General features: G+C 41.3%; 1 protein-coding gene across 5 annotated transcripts in view; it reads left to right on the top strand.

The window, feature by feature from the left end:
* PPP6R3 (protein phosphatase 6 regulatory subunit 3) overlaps positions 1-26934 on the top strand; it is a 138605-nt gene that overhangs the window by 74847 nt on the left and 36824 nt on the right. For 3 of the 5 annotated variants that reach the window (XM_067540467.1, XM_067540466.1, XM_067540470.1), the window contains exons 15-22: positions 3498-3613; positions 4308-4393; positions 9771-9857; positions 16528-16625; positions 19744-19798; positions 21438-21568; positions 22827-22945; positions 24677-24830. In XM_067540467.1, the coding sequence (XP_067396568.1) occupies positions 3498-3613; positions 4308-4393; positions 9771-9857; positions 16528-16625; positions 19744-19798; positions 21438-21568; positions 22827-22945; positions 24677-24830 (846 nt within the window). The remainder of the gene's footprint in view (positions 1-3497; positions 3614-4307; positions 4394-9770; positions 9858-16527; positions 16626-19743; positions 19799-21437; positions 21569-22826; positions 22946-24676; positions 24831-26934) is intronic. The other 2 variants (XM_067540469.1, XM_067540468.1) reach the window with 2 other exon arrangements.

Below are 26934 nucleotides of genomic sequence, written 5' to 3'. Positions count from 1 at the left end.
CTCATAAGAGACATTCTGCACCTCAGAACCAGTAGTACCTTATTCCATTGGGACCACCCCAGTTCCCTTTTGACTCCTCACATATCCTTACTGGGGACCATGGTATTCATACATACAAAATCATGAACCCCTACAGTATCCAGACAGCCTTCCTGTTGAAGATCCTGAACCTCAAGAACTAATGCAGGAAGAGGAGGAACCTCCAATGCAAACTGGGTTGTTATCTTCATCTGCAGATAAGGTGGTTACATCGGTCTCATTGTTACTGCCTGGTGACTACAGACAATTTAAAGACCAACTGAGGAGGATTGCTGACATTCCAGAGCCATCTGGAGGAAGTGCAGAATACACTTCAAACTAATGGAGATTCTCCAGAGCACTGTTACAGTAAGGTGGCACTTCCCATTAATGAAGCCATCTTAGAACCAGCCAAGATAGTCAAGCACAATCCAGCCACTTCTGTCCCCACTGCAAAAAGAATAAATACTTTGTGCCAGTTAAAGGAGTGGAGTTTTTATTTATGCGTCCTGCTCCGAATTTGTTAGTGGTTGAAGTGGCTGCTGAAAGAGGCAGATGACATTAGCCTAGATCCGCCCCTCTCGGAAGGATGCTAACACTTCGATGTCTTCAGAAAATATTTTTACTTTGACCAGCTTAAAGTTCTGCAAAGCAAATTATCAAGCATCAATGTCAAATTGATTGATAATCATATTGTTTGTGGAATTCACTGACACTCCCACAAGAGGATAGGCTGCAATTCCAAACACTCATTTAGGAGGATAAATTGCTATCTAAATCATCCTTCCAGGCCTCAGTTAATGCAGTGGATACAGCCACCCGCTTGATGGCAGCTTCTGTAGTGATGCATCATCACTTCAATCCTTTGGACTTCTCAAAGAAGTCCAGTCCATTGTGGAGGATCTGCCATTTGATGGACACAATTCTTTTAGTGAAAAGACACATCATTTGTTACATTCCTTAAGGATTAAGGGCAGCCATCTGCTCTCTGAGTATCTATATCCCCAGCATCATGGAGGAAATACTACAGATCTCAGTCCTGAAAACAACAATCCCCTCAGCTCTTTATCACAGAGGTTACAAGCCATTGAGGAACTGGTAGAGGGTGCAGCATAGCAAGCATAGTGTCCCCCTCATCCTCCTACCAACCCCAGCCTCCCACCAGAAAATGCTTTTTGATTAAACCTTTGAAGATTGTGAATCAATCTTTTTGTCCTATCTGCTCAAGACTCTAGTAATCATTTGGTTGCTGCCTAGCTTGTTTTTTCCTAAGCCTGACATCTTACAATAGAAAAATGCATTCTGGAACTCATCATTACTGGTTATATCATAGAGTTCCTCTTGCTCCCTCTCTAAAGCCCCTGCCCCCGTCTTCTCCAGAGACCCTTTTCGCAAGAGGATGCTGTGACAAGATGTAGATTACCTGTTCCATTTGGGAGCTGTAGAACAGGTACTTCCTTGGCACAGAAGAATAGGATTTTATTTGAGATACTCCTTCATTTCCTCAAAAGAAAGGTGGTTGAATGTCTTTATCCAGTGCTTAAAGTTCAATATGATTGCCCTTGTTTCCATTAACACCTCACTGAACAAGGGTGATTAGTTCACAGCTCTCAATTTGAAGGGTGTTTATTTTCACATAGATCTCAGTCCTGTACACAGAAGATTCCTGAGATTTGCTGTGGACCAAGCCCACTACTAATACAAGTTCTCTCCTTCAGCCTCATAACAGCATTGAGTACGTTCACAAAGGTGCTATCAGTAGTGGCAGTTCGCTTCTGCTGCCAGGGCTTGTCAGTTTTCTCCTACCTCCATAATTGGTTACTGATGGGAAGATCTCATCAGGACGTATGGATGGCAATCTTCTTTCCCCTACTCACTCACCTACACTCACTGGGACTTCGAGCACCTGTAGAAAAGTCCATTTAGTACCCTTCACAGATTATACAGACTTTACTGGGGTGACCCTGGACTCTGTCAGTGTCAAAGCTCTCCTACCTCAGGTCACGTTCCAGTCCATAAGGCATTTCATCACTCAGTCTTGTCTGAGCTCCAAGGTGGCAGTTTGCACCTCTCTCTCTTTTTTAGGTCACATGGCTTCATGTGCTTATATGACAACTTTTAAGATTTCACCTTTGAAGTCTGTTGGCTTGGTTACAGACAGTATGTGGCAGGCAAGCACAATCTGGACAAACTAATCTCACTCCCTCACAGAGTGCATGCTTCTGTCTCTTGGTGGGAGAACAAAGATTGGGGGGGTCCCTTTTGGCCCTTCCTTCCCCACACAAAACTGATTACAGATTCCTCCCTGCTGTGGTGGGGAGCCCATCTGGACAAACGTGAGCTCTCCACGAATCCTAGTTATATATAAATCTTCTGGAGCTACACAAGGCCTGCAGATGATTTCCACCCTTAATTTGGACCTTGCATGTCCAAGTCATGTGAGGCGGTGTAGTTCATCAACAAACAAGGGGAGCAAGGTCTATCTCTCTGTGTATAAGCAGTCAATCTCTGGAACTGGTGTATTTTCCACCAGATCAACCTCTCGGCAGTGCACCTCCTAGGGGTACGTAACTCATTAGCAGGCAACTTCAGCGGGTACTTCTCCAAGGGCTTAGTGAGGACTATTCTACTTGGTACCAAACATATTTTGTCAGTTGGAGTCCCCATCTTCAGACCTCTTTGCATTGAGCATTTCTTGTTTTGCAATCTGCTGTTTCAGGGTGGCTCAAGATAAGGGCATCAGAAGGGGATACATTTCTAGTCCATTGTTATTTCCAGTTCCGTGTCAGGCAAGTTAACCTAGGTAGTGGAGCACTTGGACCAAGACCTAGGAATTTCTAGCAATGTCCTGAATGCCATTCTCAAACTTTTGGGAAGGCAACAGTCCCAACTAATCCAGTATGTAGAAGTTTGTTAGCCCTTGTGTTAGGCTAGCCATGAGACAGAATTACAAAATCCTCGAGTATTTTATTGTAGCCTGAATTAAGGAATTGCCTTAGCACTGTAAGAGGCTCAAAACTTAAAGTATTAAGTGAAAAGTATCACTTTTCAGGAAAGGTGGCTGAGCATCCTGTGTGTAGAAGGTTGTCCAAACTTGTTAGCAAATTGAATCTTTTAAATGGCTTTTCCCCTCGTATTCTGACCATACTAACTTCCATCAAAACTATGTGGAAGCAGGAGTATAACTTGATGATTAAACATGCTTCTCTTTCTTTCTGGGTAGTTGTATGCATTTTAAAACCAGTTCAGAGGGTGGAGGTGCTCTGTGTTTTATCAACCCAAAATACTTTTTGTTCCAGTAAACACTACTCATTCTCCTTAAGAATATTTAAGGTACTTTGCTTCCTCCCTTGCCTGGCCTAACTTTTTCCTGTACTGCTTCCTTGGATTTATAAACTTAGCATTCCATAAGTACAAAATACTTCAGCAGCCAGCTATTTGGAAGATAAACATTTGAACTTTTCTCTTCTCTTTTGCAGGGCGGAAGGAGGAAGGCGGCATGGTTATATGGGTCATTTAACAAGGATAGCTAACTGTATTGTGCACAGTACTGATAAAGGGCCAAACAATACACTAGTACAGCAGCTTATTAAAGGTAACATTAAACTTCTGAAAGTTTGTTTGATCATATTAGTAGGATTTGTAGAATTAAATCATGTTAGGAATTTAAAAGGCAGCTTTTAATAGGGGCCATCTTTCTAAAAACTTTGTCCAAAGGAAAGAAGCAATCGTCTTACTGTTTAAATCCAAGTAACTTATCAAAGTAGGACACTCTTAAACATACGACTTGCTCTCTCCAAGCTTAGTGAAGCAGTGCCATGGCTTCTTCAAATAAATATGAGTGGGGGTGGCTTGCCCTAATGAAAACTGCACTGAGTCAAGCATCCTTTTCTGGAGAATGGCTTATTTACAAAGGTACTTTTAGAATAATTCATCTCCCCAGCATAGGCTTTCTCAGGCTCAGCTGTCACTTGTGTTCCTTCTTGCAGTGTTATCTTTCCCAAGTCCTCATGCTCAAGGTTACTCCCATATCCCTTATAATCATGTACAGTAACAAACCTGCTGCTCCAGTGAGCCATTGAGATTGTCGCCTAATAGACTGGCAGTGTCTGCCTGAAAACTGCACATTGTTAGAATAACCAGCATGTGAGAAATTTGCAATTGTATGTATAGCATAACATGTTCTGTAGTGATTTTGCGAGGTTAACTTTGGGAGCTGAGGAGAGAGTAAAAACAAACTGCCTTGAGTGACATTGGTACTAAAACTATTTTTCTCCATTTCACTCTAGAGCTTCCAGATGATGTCAGGGAGCGATGGGAGACATTCTGCACAAGCTCCTTAGGAGAAACAAACAAAAGGAACACAGTGGATCTAGTAGGTTTTGTAAGATAACTTTGAAAAGTTAATGCTGTTATAAGGGCATCCTTCTCCCTTCCCATGTGTCAGGGATACAGTTGCACTGCAGCCTTTTCAGCCATCCTGTTTCTAAGACAGAATGTCAGCAAACCTCTCAGGTAGCTGCACTGTGGAATTGGCACGTCCCTGGTTTCCTTTGCAAATATGACTGCCTTATTGGTGGTTAATATGGCTTTGCAAAGGTGTTCGGAGTTGGGTTCATTTTGTATTGAACCTAATTAAAATGGCACTAAGCAAGTTTGCCGTTGGAAGTTCATTGAAATAACTAATCATCATAAAGGGCTCCATTTTTTTGTGACTAAATCTGGAGAAAAGGAGCATTTCTATTGTAACTGAATAACATAACTGCAGAGGTGAATTAAGAAACAAGCATATTCAAAGATTGTTAGCATCTTTATTCAATTGCTTTAAGTTAAATTTTGACACAATATAACACTCTGGCAGCAGCACAGATGTAGCTGTTAACATTCTGTCCCCCACATTGGGTGGTTTTTCTCTGAATTCATGCAGTGATTGTCTTTCAAATATGTTCTACGGACTTCTACCAAATGGCTTTTGTTTAGTTAATAGTCTATAGCACTACATCATGGCTTATATGCTCACTTCTGCCTTAAAAGAAAGCAAAGTGCTTTTTGAACTATATGTAGTATCAGTTTATCCACCACTCAGTGCTTCCATTTCCTGAGTGAAACAAACTATTAAGCAGTGTAAGATAGTACTACAATAGTTTAGTACAAGAGCGACAACACTGTAAGTACCACCTGCAGTTTCAGTTGTTTAGGTAGATTGATAATTACTTTCTAATGTCAGTTTCAGGCAGCATGCTGGAGTTAATGGCCCTGCTTTGGTGAAAAATAGGGTGAGAGGGGTCTTGTAATGACCATAAGTAGTCAAAAGATGTATGTCCCATTTGAAGATGCCTTCAAAAGCACAGTATTCCATCAATACCACTTATTGTAGCACATGTTCCTTGGAGATCCTATCAAGTAATGGCTTTATGTAACCCTTTTAAGTTTATGGGAGCTGAACAAGATCACTGCATAAGGTGATTATAGTTTCACTACCCCTTTGCACCTCCCCAAGCCTCTCCCTCCCAATACAGCACTGTGTTTTTCATGTAATGAAAATTCTAGTCACTATCAGGGAGTGGGAAATAAACACCATCTTTGGCCTGTTTACTTTGGCAAAAATTTATCCTAACTTATGGAAGGTGCTTATATGATGGTGTCCCAAGGATAGGTAACTGATTGATTTTTTTTTTTTTTTTTTTTTTTTTTAAATTCCCTGCAAAAGGTCTAGCTTCAGCTACAGACAGGGAATCTTCTGAAGGAGATTGCTACTATTCAAAGTGGCTGTCCCAGGTCGGCAGCAATCATGATCATATCTACTCTGTATCAAAGATTTAGCCTTTCTAACTGCAGAATCTTTGGGTGAAAGTACGGTGATAACTAATTGGATGTAGCTTATGACCTGCCACTGCTGAAGGAGGAGTATGTCAAGGGGAAGGGGAGAAAACATTGTTTAGCCACCAGTCCCTCACTTTCTGCTACTATAGCTGTATCTGTGCAAGATGTATTATTACAGAAAAACTGGACAACTTTTCAATCTTCAGTCATTTAAGTTCTTTTCCAAAATAGGAGCAGCTACAAAAGGAGTATATGGATTAATTTATTAAATGTTACCACCTCCCAAAAAAATTGCCAGTGTGTTATTCTAGCTATGATAGCTTAATATGGACTTTAAATAGTATGCAACTACATTGAAACCCTTTAAAATGAATTTCTGATAGATGCTTAGATCTTTTTTTAATGTAGTGCATTAGGAACTGTCAAGAATTTAATAGACACCTCTTCTACATACCTGCTAAAAGATAACACATCTGTTACTTTATTTTTTACTTCTACAAACAAACACGTTTTTAATGTTTTTCCATGTTTTATTTACAATCTAATATCAAACTTAATCTAAATTGATTTTTAATTTAGGGAAGAATGCTGGTTAGATTACTCCTGAGTCAGCCAAGGAGTTGCTAATATGCTAGCTGTCTTTAAAATACAGTGGTAGGCATGTGACATTAAAGAATGCCAGATTATTGTTCAAAATTTAGAACCTGAGTGAGTTGACATAGCAATTTACTGTAAGAAGCAAAGCTGTATAAGCAGTCTATGCTTACAGACTCAATGACATTTTCTTTGGTTTAGATTTAAGTTCTGCCTTCTCCAAGTAGTGAGCTACCCACCCCATTTTTCTCTTGTGCATACACATTAGTGACCTTATCAAGGCCCTATATCCCTGGTAGTCTTGGGGATATTTTTCATTCTTTATAAGGAGTATAACTAAGCTTTTAAAAAAAAAAATCCATAAACACCATTGTTCTTTTTGAGTGTAGAACAGTCTTGCATGGTTCCATACAGTAGAGCTCATCCTTCATTTGTGTGTTGGCTTTTAGACTTGTTGAGTTTAGGAGTTCCTGTAATTCCTTCCAAAGCAATCTAAATTCATTTGGTATTTGATAATCCAGGCACGGACATCTGGGTGTCTGGTGAAAACAGAAGATGGATTTTTGCATCTTGAAATATATTTGCTTTAGATACATTAATCTGTTTTGTACTAATGGTCTAGAACAGTGTTTCTGAACCTTTCCATACTACTTACCCCTTTCAGGAGGCTGAAGCCTAAGCCCTGCTATTTGAGACTGAGGCCTGAGCACTGCCGCCCTGGGCTGAAGCGTGTAACTTAGCTTTGCAGAGGCTCTGTAGTGTGGGGCCTTGGGCAGTTGCCCTGCTTGCCACCCCCTAACACCGGCCTGCAATTGTGACCCCCTTCCCTCCCATAAACCCGGCCCATGACCCCCCTCCGGTTGAGAAACACTGATCTAGATCAGTTGACGTACTCCCAGGGTACACATACTGCTGGTCTAGGATCAGTTTCCTTCTGCAACAAATGTCCTGTGGAGTCATCTGTAGGGGGAAAGAGAAACTGCCCAGGATTGCATTATTTTAGTAGATTGCTCTTTGCTGCTAAAACTGTGTTAAATGCCTCTGTGTTGGGCTGCTGCTGTTAATGGTTAATTATTTGAAGAAAAGTATGCATCATACTTATGTGTTCCTCTTTGCAGACAAATGTTCTATCAAACTGTAAAATAGCCAAATCCTTTAGCAACAATACTCAAAGTAAAAGAAAATATTGCTATTGGGTCTCCAAAGTTACTTCTCCAATTATCTTGATTGTGTACATTAAAAAACCCAGTGTTAATTATTTTATTGGTACTGTTTGTCCAAACACACTGGTAACCGACAGTTTTCTGCCATAAAATGACATTCCTTTTACCCTAATGTAGCAAACCTTGTTGATGGCTGAAAGAAAGAATGGTATCTCTTCCATCAGTAATAAAAAACCTCTTACATTATTACTCTGAGGCCTTTAACGCAATTCTTATTTTGAAAATCTTAAACAGTTAAGGAAAGTGAACTCAGCATAAGGGGTCTTTTTTGTGGTTTTGAGGTTTTTTACCTGCACAAGTTGGAAATTGGCTACAGTGAGTAACTTAGTGTTTCTGTAATTGTACTGATTTACTCATGTCTTATTGAGGCTTGACAAAGATAGATTTTGCTTTTTTTAAAAATAATTTTGACAGATAATATGGTTTTAAGCTTTTCTAAAAATTTTGTCAATTTCAGTTTTTCACAGTTGTGCAGAATTATTGTTTCAAGAATGTTGAATTGTTCCAAGGATGCATTTGGTTACTTAAGTTGTTTAAGACAAGTAGTATTCCATTTCCCTGTGGGGCCCTGAATTAAAAAACTTTGCATAGAAAAATCTTGCTTTTATTTTTACACATCTAGAATTCTTCCTTTGATCTCAGATTATGGGTAGTTTATAGGGGATTAAACTAATTTTTTTGCTATGTGTGAATAGAATGTTAAAGGTATTTTTGTGTGTGTGTGTGTGTAATTTTAGAAAGTGTATAATTTTGTTTCAAAATAACAAAAGAATTGGTCACTTTCCTCTATACCAGTGGTTTTCAACCTTTTTTTCACTTGCTGACCCCTAACGAATTTCAGATGTAGGTGCAGACCCCTTTGGAAATTCAACCTGTGGTCCATGGACCTCTGCCACGGAAGTTTTAGACTGAAAACTGATTGAACAGAGTTCAACTAAAAATGTTGCATGTGCTTGGCTGAGCATCTGACGCAACACAAGAAAGGGCACACTAAACTGTGGGTTTCTGTGGTAACAACACTACTTCCGAGTTTTGACCTGTAGATGGAGGTATTCACTTACTTTTGATTGATCAGGAAAACAGAATGCCTTTTCTGGGGCCTAAAACTGTATTTTCAGAGTCCTCTTTTGCAGACCCTCTAGCAGGACCTCTAGCGAGTGAGACAGCTGCCTGGGGTGCAAAAGCTGCAGGGATAGAAAAATGACCAAAAAAAAAAAAAAAACCCCAAAAAAACCATGGGGGCCACAAATATTCTTGTTCAGCCTGGGCACTAAAATGCATAGTTACAGCTCTGCCCCTTAGACATAGTTGGACCACAGGTTAAAAACTACTGCTGTACACAGTGTTTTAGTTTTTGTAGAAAGCATTAATGGGGGCCTGGTCTAGATGCCGAAAATTAATTAGGAGTTGTGTGCACTCAGCACTTCTGAGGATCAAGACTCTGATCTGTAACTGTAAAAATGTTTTTTTTTTTTTTTTTTGGAGGGGAGAGAGTTGGTTTCTTTCCCCTTGGTTAAATCATCACAAGATTTACTAATACATAACTATTGCTGTTCTGGGCACTGATCAGTCAAGTCAGGTGCTGGCTCCAGGAGTAGCCAGTGCTTCAGAGAAAAGCAAATTTAGCCACTACTCTCAAAAACAGCTGTGCAGTGCTGTAACTGGATCAAACATGTTTTGGTTCACTGTGTGGATGACTATCGCACTTAATTGGTAGAATTGTTAATAAGCACATCTTCATGGTAGAACTTTCTTATTAAGTAGAATAATTTCATAGTGTATCTAAATGGCAAGATAGTTTTTTCTGCCATGTTATCCTGTTTGGCCAGTTTGGACCTACTAAGTAGCATCCACTGAAGTAACTCTAGGTTGAGCTTTGCTATATGTTAAAGATGGAATTATTCACTAAAGGTACCGGACACTAATGTAATGGCTGGTGACATGCCAACAACATTTTAGTGGCTGCAATATATGCATTTACAGTTGAAATAGTGTTTGCTGGACAAAAAAACTTCCAGTTCATCTTTTGTGATGAAATTAATGACCTTGCATAACAATTCTATACTAAGCCTTTTGTCTGTATTAAAGAGATGTCTAAACATTTTTGTCTAGGTTACTACCTGCCACATTCATTCATCCAGCGATGACGAAATTGACTTTAAAGAAACTGGTTTTTCACAGGATTCTTCTTTGCAGCAAGTGAGTTAAATTAATTTAACAGTATTGTGCATAGATGTCTCCTTTGTAAAAGTAGCTTTTCTGTGGGATTTTTGTCTGAGAGGATGGGTGGTTGGATCTGATGTAAACAATGTTTTGAGAATTTGGTGGTGAGACTGGGAAATAGTGTTTTGTTTTTTAAATCTAGGCAGAATGCAGTTTAAAGTTCTATAGGCATTTATAGTTTGCTAATTGACAGTGATAAGATACTTAATATGGTAATACCATACAACTGAGTATTGTTTTTGAGAGTACCGACTAACTGTATCATTGGTCTAGTTGGTTCAGCATTTTCGTCTAGAAAATAGTTTTTTGGAAGGACTTCTGGTACTTTGCCATTTTTGATGAGTGAAAGGTGACAGCTATTCTGTACTCGCACTTGCAATGTACACATGCAATGTACCTCTTTATTCCTCTGTTGGCAGTGGAGGAAAGCGAAAGCTGTCGTACAGTCATCTGATGCAAAACTACTGATCACATCTTTATATAGGACAAAATATGAATATAGTGTAATTTGATTTAGATTTCCAATCCTGAATGTGCTATTAGATTCAAGTTACTAAACAAAAGGTTTTTTAATTACCAGCTTGTATTGTTAAATGTTTGTAACTGCATTGTCCCAAGCACTGCAATATGTAGTTCTTAGTTTATATACCTTTATCATTTTTATAAAGTAAAGTTGTCAAGTTTGGCTGAGGTTTTTATTAATTTTAGAAACTATAGTTGACTTTTCATGTCTGATATTTCGGTGATTTATTGAATCTTAGTTGCACCAATCTAGACTTAATGGGTTCAGGGTCTTCAGCAAGGTAGCAGCTTCAATAAGAAAATGTAATCTTTTAGAAAACCTTCAGATTTTTCAAGCACCGTATTCTGACTCTGTACCCCAGTATGAGCTCTGCCTAGACTGTCACAGCAGCTGCATGTGTTTTGGATAGTTAATCAACCGGAGAAATGCAGATGGACCATTGCTGTTACACGGTGTATGGACTAATGCTGTGACACAAAATTTTCAGTGTTTCTGCACGGTTTCTCAGAAGGCTTCTTGTCCTTCTTAAGCCTAGAATAGGGAAGTGTACCTTAATGTTGTTTCCTGTAGAAAACTAAGTACGAGGTGAAAGACAGTGTACTAAAGACACCAGTGTACGGAAGAGCAGATCAGTTTTCCAGACTAAGTGGAGGCATTGTAATGTCAAGCACACTGGTAGTCTTTCTGTTCCACTCTTCTAATCTTCCGGTAATCTATTAACCTTTCTTAGGTGGGTTTACTGTGTTTGCCAGATTTGCTGAGGCCCAGACCAAAACAGGCAGCCTCCACCTTTTTTCTTCAGCTCCCTGACTGAATCCCACTCTGTTTGATTTCTGTCTAATGAAGAATCCTCAGCTGTGTATCTTCCTTCTCTCTGGCCCTCTGATCAGTGGGAATGCCTCAGTCAGTTCAATCTTCAGAAATAATTTTTAGACTATCATTTTGAAAGAAACTTTCATTAATTCATTTTCAGTGTAGTTTTTGACAGACCTTTCTCACTTTAATTAGGAGGAGAATCTGCTGCCTTATAAGTGAAAATTTGTTCTCCATCTAGCAAAGCACAAGTCAGAAAAGTATTTGTAATGCACAAACAAGTAATCTGAAACATTGAGCTCTGCAGGCAAACCTCAAGACTCCCATCTATTCTGGTGCTGGTAAAAGTGGGAATGATAGTGTAGACCAGCTCCTGGCATTTTTACTATTGTGCCATCTGGACCTGCTGTGAGAAAAGTTAGATGACACACTGGTAAAAACTCTGACAACCAACCAGTCTGTGCTAATGCTTCTACAATTGCCAGCACCAGAGGAGCTGTGCTGATATAGGCACTGTTCAGGAATAAATGAAAGTTTGCATAACTGCATGTGAAATGTGGTGGTTTTCTTTTAGTGGAAGTCGTTTCAAATTTATTTTCAAAGACCTAAGTAAATCTCAGGCTGCCCTAGATGGTCACACCTAAAATAAATTTGATCATGATGGCCCAGGCAAAAGGGATCTTTGGGGAATTTTCTTCAGGGGCCCTGGATAAGTAATTAATACTGAGAATCACTTAGGTGATTTTGCTGTTAATTGCCAATAGTTTTGTAATTGTATTTCTTCTTTGAGTTCTTGCTCATGTCCATTCCATGTTAAGTGTATGTGCACCAAGTGCACGGTTGCCGGAGACTTTTTTCCCCTGGCGGTACTCCTAGGGCCAGTTCTAGCGCCCTCTGGAGCTGCACACATGTGCGTTGGCATAAGGGGCACCACCAGCTCTGCCCCTTAAGTTCCTTCTTACCGCCCATGACAGTTGCTGGAATGTCTTCTCTTTTGCTCCAGGAAGGCTTCTCCCATTGGTGGTTAATCAACTAATTGTCTTTCATAATTTTAGTATATGTAGTTATTGTAAATAGTGTATAAAGTAGTGTAGGTAGAGTTTAGGTCCTGCTTGTTGAGGGACTTCATGCCCATTGGCCAGGCATGCCCGTCCCTGGGTTTCAAACCCTGTGCCTCATACAGGAAGCACATGTCTGTGAGCAACCTGCATGCTGACTGCTGTGATATAGGGAAGGCAGAAGGTTGTAGGAAAGTGATTGAAGGGAGATATGTAAGCCTCAGAATACTCAGGGCTCTGTTCCCTGCAGTTTAGCGGAGACTCGTTAGGGGACAATTAGGAGCAGCTGAGGCCAATTAGGGACCAGCCGCTGCTCCATAAAAACCCTCTGACCCAAACAGACAGGGCATGAGCTGAGAGGAGTAGGAGTGCTGTGCTATATTATATTATATTATAGGAGTGCTGAGTTGTGAGGAGGAGCAGACCAGAGTGCAGAGATTCTGTGGAGGAGCTGACTGGAGGAAGGTACCAGGCTCAAGAAGCCAGAAGGAGGGGGAAAATTAGCCCAGGGGAAGAGAATTTGCAGTTGGGAACACGGTGCCAGCAGCACGTAGCCGCTTCTCATAGGGCCACGGGTCTGGGACCTGGAGGAGTGGGTGGGCCCGGGTCCCTACTCCCTCCTCGGGGAAGACGGGGTGACTGGAGACGCCCTGGCCCACTACAAGCAACAGAAGTGTGAGATCCACTAGGGTGGAGTCGGCTGTTTGCCACACTGCCTAAAATGTCTTGGGGAATCTCATGGGACTGAGAAGAGCCACATCTGCTGGGGATTCAAACCCAGTATGAGGAAAGAATGGGACATAAAACTGAAGCATATCCTGATGGAAGCTGCCCTCAGGCCCATCTCAGAGCTGCTTTGATTCTACCCCAATAAGTTGGCATTGGTAAGAAACAAGCTGTCGGCACTGAACTCTTTCTAGTGCTGTTCATCATCTCCACAGAGAGCGAACTGACAGAGGGCAGTCACCAGGATCAGGGTCTTTACATCAGAATTGCCCTACACAGTGTCCTTTAAGGTCAAGATCCAATTGCGACCTCATCTGGCCTTTCTACCAAAGATGTTGTCTCAGTTTCATACCAACCAAGACAACACATTACCAGTTTTCTTTCCAAAACCTCACAAGTCCACTGAGAAGCGGAGGCTCTGTATTCTAGACATTAGAAGAGCCCTGGCCTTTTACACTGAGATGACTAAGCCCTTCTGGAAGTCCACATAGCTCTTTGTAGTGATAGCTGAAAGGATGAAAGGCCTACTGGTATCAGCCCAGAGAATCTTGTCCAGGATAACCACCCGCATCAAGGTGTACTTCAAGCAGGCAAGCGTCACGCCTTCAGCCATCATGAGAGCTCATTCCACAAGAGCCCAAGCTTCGTCAGCAGCTTTCCTTGCACAGGCCCCTGTCCAGGACATTTGCAGAGCCACAACTTGGTCATCAGTCCATACCTTTTGCATCCCACTACACTATCACCCAGCAGTCCCAAGATGATGCCAGTTTTGGGAGAGCAGTGTTGCTTATCAGCACACCCGTGCACTCCGAGCCCACCTCTGAAGGTACTGCTTGATTGTCACCTAACATGGAATGGACGGGAGCAACACATCTCGAAGAAGAAAAAAGTTACTAACCTTTCATAATAGATGTTCTTTGAGATGTGTTGCTCCTGTCCATTCCATGATCTTCCCTCCTACACCTCTGTCGGAGTTGCTGGCAAGAAGGAAGTGAAGGTCCCGGAGGCCGGTGGTGCCCCTTATGTAGGCAGCTCCAGTAGGCACTAGAGCCGGCCCTGCGGGTACCACGAGGGGAAAAGTTTCTGGCAACCAGAGCGTGAGCAACACATCTTGAAAAACAGTGAGAAAAGGTTAGTAACCATATTTTTACACAACGTGTGCAGGCAAAATGTTTTTCTTTATTGGCTGGAGAAGTCCATTTCCCTTTTTAAAGTAAATCTTCAGACATGTTTCACAGCCTTTTACACGTGACTTCTCACTTAATTTATGATGCCATAAAGATGACAGGCCTGCTCTGCTACCTTTTTTTTTCCCCTTCCCCTTTTTAAGGTCAAATTGACTTCTCTCCTTGCTTGATAAGCTCTTTGTTTAGGGACGTTCATGACAAACCCTAGAGATGGTACCACCAAGAAAGGTTTCATGCTGTTTATCTTTCTGCAAATCCCTTTATTTTAAGGGCAGAAATATATCTGAGATTCTATTCATTTTCCACTTTGCAAAGCTTAGATCTGCCTTTGGCCTGTCATAATATCAGTAGGTTCAGATTCTTGGTTGACTACCTTTTGGAGCACTTTTCTAGGGTCCTCTTTCCCACTCTTAGGCCTGTTCTACACTGCCGGCAGCATCAGTGGGAGATACGCCAGCTACGTACTGAAACTTGCGTATGTCCCATCGACTTACTAATGTTCCCTTACCGCGGTGTCTCCATTGCACTGTGTCGACAGGAAATGCCCATTGGTCGATGCCACGTTACTCTTTTCTGGGCTGTGGGCGGGGGATTTACTGCATCAGCCGGAGAGCACTTCTGGGATCAATTGTGTGGGTGTCCACTGCCCTCTCCATCAATCCTGCTACATCGAATCATGGAGCCCGACGCAGCCCCAGCAGTGTAGACATACCCTTAGGCTTTAAAAGATACTGCCACTAGAATAACTTATATATTTGACAAAACAGAAGTGGCTGCCTACACTTGAAAATTGATAAAAATCTAATTTACTTTTCACCATTAATTCAGTTTGTTCTTTCATTATTTCATTTATTATTGAGCTGGTCATAAAGCCTTTATGAATGTCTTCTCATCCACATGCATTCAATAATAAGTTCTCTTCATCCATCACTATCGAAGTACTTTACAAAGGAAATATTTAGTGCCTTTCTAGAACACAGAAATGCTTTATAGGGACAGGCAGCCCAGGAAGAACAAAGGCCTGATATTACTAGGTCAGCTGTATGTTGTGCCAAGCGTAGTGCTATCTACTCTAGAAGACTTGAAGGATTGATTGGCAGTTGTGAATGTTACAGGTCAAAATTCTATCCGAAACACATGCAAAAATGCAGGCTTCTCCAGTGACTGCTTAGATGGAGATTCCCTTTAAGGGCTCCTAATCCTGGGCGTGTGGAAAGTTGCCATTCTATCCCTCTTTAACCGCTCCTTCATTATCACTATCCTGTTTCATCTTCCTCCATAATTTCCTGTCCCAAACCTAACCCTGTGCTTTTTTTCCCCTCTGATCACCTATTTCTCTACACCTTACGCTCTCATGCATCTTCTCAGTTTCCCTCCTCAGCACTTTGCTTACCTATCTCCTGCTCCTTTTCAGGTTGTCTGGCTTCCCATATTCCCTTATCTTCTCAGCTTCCTGTGCAGCTGACTAACCATATGGTCCAGGTGGGAGCATGTAGGGGAGTGTGGCTGTGTGCCCTGAGGGTAACCTGGCTTCAGTTTAATTTAGAACAATGAGGTGGCAGTCTCATTTCAGCTTGCAAAATCTGTAGACAATGGTGGTTATTTTGGCAGAGGGCAGTTTAGCTTTCAGCCCCGTTGAAAATAATAGTTATTTAAAATATGGGAAATTTCACAAGTTTTAAAACCAATAATCTGAGGTCATTTGAGACTTTTTATTTAAAAACAAAAGGACCCTAAACCCTCCTGTCCCTCAATCTCATGAGGTTTGTGACAAAATTGTGAGAGTTGGCAACACTCATGTATGTTTTGATGTGTGGTGTCTTCATTAATTCTCTTCTGATTCCCACCTTGTTTTCTTTTGGGTAATTGAGAGATACTGTTAGTTAAATCTTATGGTTGTGATTGATATAGCCACTGATAACTTGACGGTAAACTTCTTACCCACACATTTTTTTCTGTTTATAACAATGCTCTGTTTTCCCCTCTTCCATGAGTCATATGGTTGAAAAGTTTCATGTTGACAAGGTTGAAGACAGCTTTTCTCTTGTATCTAATAAGCTGTCCTGTCACACAGTGTATCCTGGAAAATGCATTTGGAAAGGTGGTGTTTAAAACCACATGTAGACTGAAGATTAACTTTCCTATTAGAGCTGCTACCAAGCTGGCATCAAAGGTGTATATTCAGTGTCTGAGATAATTTTTAGATTTAAAACCAAATTACTTTTTCTAATCCCCTGTGTTTAGATTAGCAAAATTTGTTTCTGGAGCAAAATGGGCAAATAGTATTTAGAGTATTATTAGAATCATTATATCACTGTCGTTGGTCCTGGGGTTGCCAGGCCTTTTCTGATTATCAGATGCAACAAATGACGTCCAATTTTATTGACCAGTTTGGCTTCAACGATGAGAAGTTTGCTGATCAAGATGACATTGGCAAGTGAGTATAATTTTATGGTTATTTTTAATTTGCGATTTTCTTCTTTATTCCATCATTTCACATTTGACTATGTCCCAGTGATTAATTGCAACCTTGACTGATTCTGAGCTGTCTGCATTTGGCCTTGTTTGTCAGTACCAACCTAGTCAGTTCTTATACTGAATTCTCCAGGAAGAGCAGATTAGCCTCCCAGAGCAATTTTTCAAAGCAACACTATAATTTCTTTCCTCCCTCCAACCCGCAATAGCTGCATAAGAGAACACATTGCTTGTAGAACACATTGCTTGTAGAACACATTGCTTGTAGAACACATTGCTTGTAGAACACATTGCTTGTAGAACACATTGCTTGTAGAACACATTGCTTGTAGAACACATTGCTTGTAGAACACATTGCTTGTAGAACTAAACTTCTTAATAGCAGACTTAACATATGGCTCTATTCTCTTAAGTCACACGACCATTAGCACATGGCTTTGGTGTGGGTAGAATTCCTAGGTGGGATAGTTTTTAGGCACAGTAGATAGACATGAGGTATATTCTACACCATGATGCATAGCCTTAAATTAAATTTTCCTGGTAAAGTTGGCAGGAGCAACACATACATGAGTGTTCTTTTCTGTAGGGAACAGTAAGGAAGGGTTTCATAATTCTATCTGTGTTCAAGATCAGAGCAGTTCAGACATACCCTAATTGTAGAAATGTAAGTGAAGAATTTAAAAATGGGAATAGTTTTAGGGCTGGTCTACACTACAGAGTTTTGTTGAAAAAAATCAGCTTTTGCCAACAAAACAGTGGAGGTGCACACACTGAAATGCTCCTCCGACAGAAGTAACTCCCCTGATATACCGATATAATAAAACTATCTCAACAAGAGGTGTAGGGCTTTTGTCAGTGTAGTTAGGATGATGTGGTGTCAGTGTAGACACTGCATTTGTTACATCAGCTTTTGGCTGGAGCCGTGGAGAGCTGAACAGCTGGACCTGCTCCAGGCATTGAACGGGGCAAGAAGCCTTGGGCAGTTGGACCCCACTCAAAGTGGAGGGGAGGGACAGCCTGTGGTGCAGAGACCAGGCTCTCAGCTCCCCACACTGCCCCTCTCAGGTCTGTGGAAGTGCTTCTGGTGAGGGGACACACCACTGCCCCAAGGAGGTTAGTGTGGATATCAGCCATCACATAAATAATGCAGTGGCTGTAAGTCATCCTACCATAGGTCAACTTATCTTTGTAGTGTAGACAAGGCCTTAGTCCAGTTAAAATACAACACAAGAATCTGTAGGATGATCCCTATTTCTTAGAAAAAAGTAAATGGACGTGCTTTTGAGAATCACTCCTGGGAAACAGAGTAGATTGGAGCTGTTGATACAAGTATGTTAGTTTCCATCTAATCCCCAAATTTTGTTAAATTGAATTAAGTATGTGTGGCACAAAATAAAATCAAAGTACCTTTTAAAACAAATTCTAAGAGAGTCCAACACAGCCAATTAAATATTAAGGACCAATTAGTTTTGTCATACTGATTATTGATCCCTTACTCTGACTTGTCTTACAAAATAGTACGGGAAACTAATTGAGGTTTACTGCTTTCTCAAAAGGGAAGGGAATTGCATATGAAGTCTCTGAGTGTAGAGATGAAGATTCACTTTCATGAGGTGGGAGTCTGTAGAAAAGATATCCGCTTAAATTAGTTAAATATTCTTGGGTAGTAGTATTGGTATTCACCTGTCATAGGAGCTAGTGCACTATACTGCTTGAGTGAGTCTGTCAAGAAGGTGATGACACATAAACATCTCATGGATTATGTACGTATAATACAGATCCCTTGAGGCATGCACTCAGCCTAGATGTTGTGCCTCTAGGTACCACTATGAATTTGATCTCTGATATTGCCCATCAGAAAGCACATGACTCTCACATTAAAAAAATGGTATATGTGAGTAACTTCATTGCTTGGAATCTTATCTGCTATCTACCTGTAAATGCTGGCTATTCTTTAATTACTTGCATGGTGGTTGTGATTCTAATCCTTTTATGTAAAAGGAATATTGTTAAAATTATTGGGCCTAAAAATTGATCTGTCTTGATGTTGAAGGTCATAACTAATGGACTGTAAATGTTGTTTCTCTTCTGCCCCCTCCTCAACAGATCTTTAATGCAGTGAGGATTAGGGGAAGATTAACAAATGCACTTTAAACTCACTCATATACATGCTTAAAAAGACAGTACCTGTGAATTGTTCTGAAAGGCTGGCAGATTCTTCCCCTCTCCCCCCATTTCACACTTGCTGGAAGGGTATTTTAGACATGAGGAGTACTGAATGTTTGCAGTTCTTAAGGTGAAACTTAGCAGGTGGGCTCACTGTGAAGAAGTCAGTTGTTTAGGCTTAAAGGGACAATAAATGTGAAAGTTTTTGAACTAGGTATTTCACATGTGAAATTATTGATTTCCTTGCTGTTCACTTGTAGGTGAGAAAAGGGTCAGCAGGTTTCCTTGCTTAGGAAATAAGTTTACAATTAATTTTGTCTCTTTACATTTAGGGTGCAATCTTGCAAAAGATCCACCAAAGCAGATCATTATGCCTTCAGAGTCTCCCTGAAGTCAGTGGGAAGGTATAAGATCTGCCTGCATGGATCTCTTTGGTGGATTTAGGACCTTAGTTGACAACTCATTTTTTTTTAAATTTATTCTGTCAGTTTGGTAGACATTCTTTGAAACTGTGTATTCACTATTGTTGTATTCAAAAAAGAGAAAAAGAAATTGAGATGTGTGGCGTTTGACCATATTACATGCATTTAGTTATTTTATTTGGATTTATTTTGTCCATGTATCTGATAAAAGAGCCATTTTTTATATTATTGACTTAACTGTTTTGTAAGATTTTTGTACATGGAAAACATCCCATGATTTGATAAATTAACTGAATGATGTTAGGAGGCGTGTTTCTCCTAAGCACAAAAGTTAAAACTATTTTCTTGCTCTATGGGAAATTGTTTTATAGTTTTATAGTTTCAGGTCATCTTAGTATTCTTGCAAAGTTAGAGTTTGGATTATGAAATATCTCCATCTGTTGTGTAAATTACAGCATCTTTTTAGTGCATAAATCTGTACTTTGTTTGCAGTGTGTCTTTTGATCGAGTGTCAGACATCAACTTTACCCTCAATACAAATGAAAGTGTGAGTATATGTTCCTATTGCTACTCTTATGCTTGAGAGAGTGGACTGTTAAACAAATAATAAAACTTAGAAACTTCCACTTGTCTTCAACATGTAGGATGGTGGTGGGTCAAATGCTTCTTTTCAGTATTACCTTTGAAAAGTAGCTCATCTACCCACTCTTCTAAGGATGTAAAGCTTCTATCTCATTGGGAAACTTGATTACTGCTTTCTCTATCAGCTTCTAAGCATAGCCACTTCCAATTTAAAGCATGACCAGATACAAGTACTGCTGTTTGCTGGCTCTGAAGCCAATGCACTCAAACGCTGCCTGTTTTCTGTGGTAGGGGAGTCTCAGAGCTTGTCTGCACAGTATAGCATAGTACACTAGAGGGCAATGAATTCTAAAGTGTGTCAGCGTGTTACATGCTAACTGGCCTATGTAGACTATGATCTAGGCCAGTGGTGCTCAAACTTTTCTAGATGTGCCCCGCCCCTCTTACCAATAATGGAATCTGTCTGTGTCCCCCCTCCGTTGCTGCACAGCCATGGGCTGAGCTTGGGGTGGAACTGGAGATGGGAGAGGAGCTGGTCTGGGGGTGGAGAAGGAACGAGGGCAGAGCTAGGCTGGGGCCCAAGCAGGGAGCAGAATGGAGCTGTAGCTGGGTTTGGAGAGGGAATGAGGGTGGAGCTGGGCCTGGAGGTGGAGCAGGACTGGGGGGGCTGAATGATGTTGGAGGCGGAGCTAATGGCATAGCGCTCCCTCCCCACCTTGTTGGGGGCTGGTCCTGGCCCTGCTGCTATGCCCTCCAGAACATTCCTCTGTGCCCTCTTCGGGGGCGCACCACACACTTTGAGAACCAGTGCTCTGAGTCCGCTAGTGCATGGTAAAGTAGTATTTGTTGACACAGTACTTAGTACACACTAGGGACCTTCTAGACTAGAGTATGCCAGCAGGGTCTACGTGGGACAGTTACTGCGCAACAAGTTAGTGCATTTTAGATTTCACACCCCTTTAGTCCATATTGCTGCACTGTGTAGACAAGCCCTTAGATTCAGGAGCAGACTTTGATCTCCTTTTCTGGGCCTCTGCTGTTTGCTTATTCAATATATACTGTATGGGTAGTAGTTTCTCACCCTTCCACCAAAATGCAAATTATGGTCTTAGCCAGCAAGGTGAAAGGAATAATGGGACAGAAGTGTAAAGATGTTTCTGCAAAAGTGTTTCTCTGGTTGGCTAACCTCTCTCTCCCTGGGTGCATGTGCCTCTCCCTTCCATCCCCCACCAACCTCTCAAAAAATCTGGAGTGCCCTTTGGTACAATTAGCTGAGCGAGAATTCACAGTGAGAAAAATGTCACCAAAACTCTGTGATGTTCTTTAACTATGCCCAAGGAGTGAGCAGGAAATGGTAAAACAGGCACCACTGTAAAGGCAGAGTCTCCTGAATTGCTCTCATAGGAAACTTAGTAAAATCTGATTAATCCAAATCTGGGTGCATATGTCTTTCATGGGGTATAGTTTGGGCTCCTTACATGCACCTTTATCCTTTTCTGAGACTATATTACAAATTGCTTAACAGTAGAAATAAGGTGGATAATGTACAATTTGTGGAATGGTCTGTGCTCCTGTTCATGTTTTTGTTTTGTGTTCTGCTATAGGGAAATATTGCTTTGTTTGAGGCATGCTGTAAGGAGAGAATACAGCAGTTTGATGATGGCGGTTCTGATGAAGAAGATATATGGGAAGAAAAACACATTGCATTTACACCAGAATCCCAGAGACGATCCAGGTGACCAGTGTTTGTTTTTCCATCCAATTTGTACTACAGAAGAACCTCATTGTTCAGAGTAGAACTGCTGGTACAGATTCTTGACTCCTCGGAAGGCCTGTCTAACAAAGGGAATTCAGAGACAAATTGAGTAGTTGCTGCTGTTCTTGCATGACTTACTAGAGGATGGGTCCAGCTCCTGTCCCTTCTAATCTTTTGCTTCTCTAAGAGGTTTAGGCAGCAGCTCTGCTCCTTGGCTTCTCCACTCCTTCAGCTTTCCTTTTTTTCTTCCATCCTTGCTCCTTTCCTCTGTTGCCACTCAGACCAAACCTCCTCAGTCCTCCTTGGTTATGATTTCCAGAGCTACTGAGCAGCCCGTCCAAAGCAGCCTGTCTAACCTTTAGCACACTACACCAGCAGGAGGTCAGTGTACTCAGGCTTTATACTGCCAGGGTCCCCCCCTGCTTGTGCTGCAGTAATGGAGAATTTTTTTCTTTTTTTTCCCCCCAAAGAGCAGGTTCAAGGAATCTGTTCCCAGTGCTTCCACTGCCCAGCAACTCAACCCAGTTGCTCAGTTTCCTTTCAGGGATTCCTTTGGAACGTCTCAAACCCTTACACAGTGGCACCATATATCCTGTTGTCAGTTCCACCTCTGCTTGCAAATGCCTGTGACCAGGAATTTCTGTTAGACCACTGATGTTGCTGCTGCATTTAGGAATGTGTATGAGGCCAGGTTACGAGTGCTCTGATGTTCTTGTGGGAGTGAAGAACAACATGGATGTCAGTCAGGAAGGGAGAAGATTGGGGAAGTTGTTTCCCTGCTCTCCTTAGGACTACTTATGTGCTTCCTTTGGCACTTGCAGCAGCTCATATGAAGCAAATGAAAATGACCATCTCTGCTTTCTTGCCTGGTGGTGTCTAGCCTGGGCCCTGGCTATACTTGTTCCACTTTCCTATTTGCCCTTGGCCTGAGGGCAGAGACAATCCTCTTTGCTTTCTCTTGTTGCTGTGGGAGAGAAGAAGGATCAGTTAACTTTGTCAAGTCAAGACACCCTAAAATCTTGATCCTTTCTGGCAGTACTGAAGCACAAGTTTAACAGCTAATGCTGCCGTGTACTTCAAGTTGATCCCTCAGTGCCAATGGTCAGACTTCCCTGATTCCTACATCCTAACTTGATTTGCAGTTCTGTTTAGCCATGGGAAAACTCCTCAAACCAAGTGCATCCCCGGGGGTCCTTCTTAATACTGACTATAAGCCGTCCTTTTATATTTTGTGAAGCTCGGGCAGTACGGACAGTGAAGAAAGTACAGATTCTGAAGAAGAGGACGGAACAAAACAAGACCTGTTTGAATCAAACACCAATCCAGAGGACAAAATGGAAGTGGACTTAAGTGAACGTAGGTGGCTTTTATCCTACTTCCTCCATCTGCTTACATTACCTAATGTAGGAATTAGGTTACAGTTATCAGTGTAGGAAATTGTAATGGTGATCTAATGAAGTAGTAGATCATAGTTCAATTTGATCTTCCTTACCACCTTTATTGAGGTCCCTGTAGTTTAATATCTCATCTTTGCACCAAGAGAGATTTTTCTGAATAAAGTCCTCATAGCAGGATGTGAGTTTTTGTTGTCAAATGTGAGCACCTCAGGTGCCTGGCTGAGTCAGACACACTGTAGTGTAGTAGTCTATTTATAAAATGGAGTTTTGGTTTTTTTTTAAAGAAACTGTTTTTCCTCAAAAGGGATGTTTAGTTTCAACAAGCACTTCTGTTTGAATCTGTTTAAAACTGATAAGTTTTGGAGACCATCGGCCTAAATCATTTGATACCTTTACTGAAACTAGCAAAAGTGTAAATTTGACTGTGAGCAGAAAACATGTACCCTTTTCAGACAAACTTTTATTCCATGTTGGTTCTATTCTAATAGCTCTACACAGGAGCCAACAAGTGATATGGGCTGTAGGTACAGACAGTGTTTTAAGACATTAGGGGCTCTTAAGCCTGCTCTGAACACACAGTTGTACCTGTTTTACTAAAGATATGACTTTATTTTATACTGATTTAGTTAAACTGGTGCAATTTTGTTTGTGGACAGTCTTATCAGTTTTAAAGATGGCTTATGTCGGTTTAGGTCACGTCAGTAAATTCACAGATGCAAACTAAACTGATTTAACTTGTTTTAAACTGAGAATCCACACGTGCATGTTGCAGTGATTTAATAAAACGGCTTTAAATTAAACCAGTGCAACTTGTGTGTGTAGAAAAGTGATTAGTAAGGTTTTTTTATATTGATTATAAGGAATTATAAAAACAAAACAAAAGAAGTTTGTTTTTCTCTTTTCCTTTTGTCAGATTGGTGTCCCTGGCATCTGTGTGTCCAACAAGTTTTGATCCTTGTGGATATCCTCCCATATCTGCCTAGATTAGGATTTCCAATGACAATTTTAGTTAGTCATAGAGCTTCCTTTTCAGCCTGTTTTTTGTATGTAAATGCCAATGAAAATAAATGTGTCTGTGGAGTGATGAAGTGCCTTGAATGAATTATCCTAAGTTAAAGACCTATTTTCAAGATAAATTTGCTCTAAAATTTAAAATTCTTATGGGAGCAATTTTAAAATAAAGTGTTAAGTCCTCCTTTGTTTTTTGCCATCCAAAATTTGCATCACTGTGCTAGTGAACTGATTAATTTATTTTCAACGCTAAGAAATACACACACAGTAAACAGAAGATACAGTGAGAAGAACACTTAATTTTTTTTAAATTTCAATTTTAGAAATGTGTTGACAGTAACAAATTCATGCATACTGTCGCTGTAAAATATTGGACCACATTCATCTCTGGTGTAACTCCATTAAATTATTTTTAACTTAAGTGTCATTTGTTAGATTGGATTGATTGCAGAATGCGATGAGTTATAGTGGTATTTTGCTGTAGCTTCATAGACAATTTGTTTTGCATTTGTGAACTGCATTCATTTTTTACCTCTGCACAGTATATGCTCTTCTATATGTACATGAGGTAAGCTCCTATTATAATTGTTGCTATATGCACATGTATAGAGTCACAATGTATTAAGAAGTGAATTATATCAGTTTCTAAATGCGTTATTGAAATTATCAATGTTTCTAGCACCGAACTGGTCAGCTAACTTTGACGTACCCATGGAAACTGCACATGGTGCCAATTTGGATTCTGTTGGATCTGATGTCTGGAGCACGGAAGAACCTATGCCAGGAAAAGAAACTGGCTGGGCTTCTTTTTCAGAGTTTACATCTTCTCTAAGGTAAGTGAGAATATTATTATGCTTCAGCCCAGGCTATCAGCTGCCATGGATAATGGAAGCTGCTATTAGTCCCTTTCAGAAGGCGTATGCTTGTCTTTTCCAGAAGTGTTTGCATAATACATTCAGGGGTTCTGCTTGAAAAATAACTAGTGTTGCTTGTAGTTTGCTGTTCCATGTTTTTGAGGATTTCTTGTGATGTTAAAGGATATATTGTGTATAAGGACATCATCTACTCTACAGATATAACCTACTCAGGAGACCTGGATACAGCAGTTGTCCATTTCTGGTGTAGATGTTATCTAATCATATCTTGCTTATAGGGTTGAGGACTTGGTAATTGCTAGAAGTTTGGGTCCTAGACCCACTCTTCTTATAAGTGGGCAATAGCTGTAGTGTAGATTGAGCCTAAGTGACAAATGCAGTCATTTAATGTGGAAAAAAGTGAAAGAATCTATGATGGATTTGTTTTGTGAAGTAAAGAAAATAGTTTTGTATATGTCTGAAAATTCATCCACTCATGGAGCATGGTGGCTTGCTGAGGCAGTCCCATTGTACTTTGAACTGACATCTTTTTTGCTGTGTGTTGGTTTGCTTCATCAGAAATAGTCAGAGCTCTAGGTATAATGAGATTGTAACCATGTAAATATCCCCATAAATGTGAATCTTAAAATGCCAAATTGTTGTGCTCCCGAATCTACTTTTTCTTCAAGTGGTGTCCCTATGGGTGCTCTACTGTAGGTGTGTCTGCATCTCTGCACTGCTGATCAGAGAGCTTGGACTTCAGTGTCCATTGGGCCCGGACATGAGGTGTCTTTCCTTATTCTGCACCACGAGGGTAGGCAACGCACACAGGCTAACCCTCCTCAGTTCCTTCTCAACTGCCCCTCACTAGAGAAGGAGCCTGTAGCTGTCCAATCATGAACTCTTTCAGTTAAATTTTAACTTCCTTGGAAGCCCCTTTGTTTTCTTTTCCTCCTCTGAGTGTTTATGTGGCAGTACCCCCCGCTCAAAAGGCCTTAGTTTTTGTGTTTACTTCCAGTGCCCTGGATAAAGGTATGTGCGGCTCTCCGGGCTTCAAGAAGTGCTGCATTTGTACCGAAGTGATCCCAGTTGCAGACAAGTACTCAGTGCACCCGCTGCCACACAGGGAGGGCCACATCCAACAGAAGTGCTCCCTTTGCCAGCAGCTCCAACTGAGATCTGCAAGGACAGAGAGCTTCACCAGAAAATCATCTTTATGGAGGCAGCTCTCTGACCACAGCCCTCTAGATGGCATGAGTCTTCTCCTCAACCTTCAACTTTGAAAGATAGTGGGTCGAAGAAATGGTCTGAGGATTCCTCTGATAAATCGAAAAAGAGAGTGGAAAGTCCCCTCAGACAGCCCAGGGATAGCTGAAAGCAATTGCCATCTTACTCGATATCCTTGGCACTGAGATCATCTCTGCAACTGTCAGTATCTCATACTGATGATAGGCCTATGGACCCTTTGGGCACGGGCACCAAATCTTTGGTACCAAGAGATAAGGGCAAATGCCCTAAGATGCTCCCTGTACGTGAGTTGACATTGGTGCTGCCAGCACTGTTGGCCCACCCAGCACTGGAGACCAGTATGGAGGTCTCCATCTCCCCCACCAATGCCGGGACTCTCAGTATCGACAGAATTCCATCAGATGGATTTCCTAAGCGTGCTGGAGGCACCTGACTCTCCACCCCTCAATATTGAGCTCTCAGCACTGAGCTATGGCTGGCCACGAGGTATCTCCCTGCAAACATGCCACGCCCCTACAGTTGTCAAGTGAGGGGTCAGATAGTGAGCCAGAGGGAATTTCACAGTACTGCTCCAAAGCTCCATATGGGACCCACTACCAACAGGATCTGTGAATGTACCACCAGATGGCATCACCACCATCTTGGTATGACCATCCAGGGGCACCTCCATCAGGTCCTATGCCACTGCAGTGGCCATACAGAGACCTCTGTGCAGCGCACGCATCGCCCGAGACCCCTCCGGGCATGTTGTCTTGACCACAGCATTGAGGGCCTCAGCCTGAAGAAACAAAGGAGAAAGAAGGGGCACGGAGGAGGAGGAGACGACACCTAAGGC

The sequence above is a fragment of the Emydura macquarii genome, unplaced genomic scaffold, assembly GCF_026122565.2.
Source record: "Emydura macquarii macquarii isolate MOO-44397 ecotype Brisbane River unplaced genomic scaffold, CSIRO-AGI_Emac_v2 contig_587, whole genome shotgun sequence".
In the NCBI taxonomy this organism is placed as follows: Eukaryota; Metazoa; Chordata; order Testudines; family Chelidae; genus Emydura; species Emydura macquarii.
Note: the sequence above shows the minus strand (reverse complement) of the source record. Positions and strands in the feature narration are given on the sequence as shown.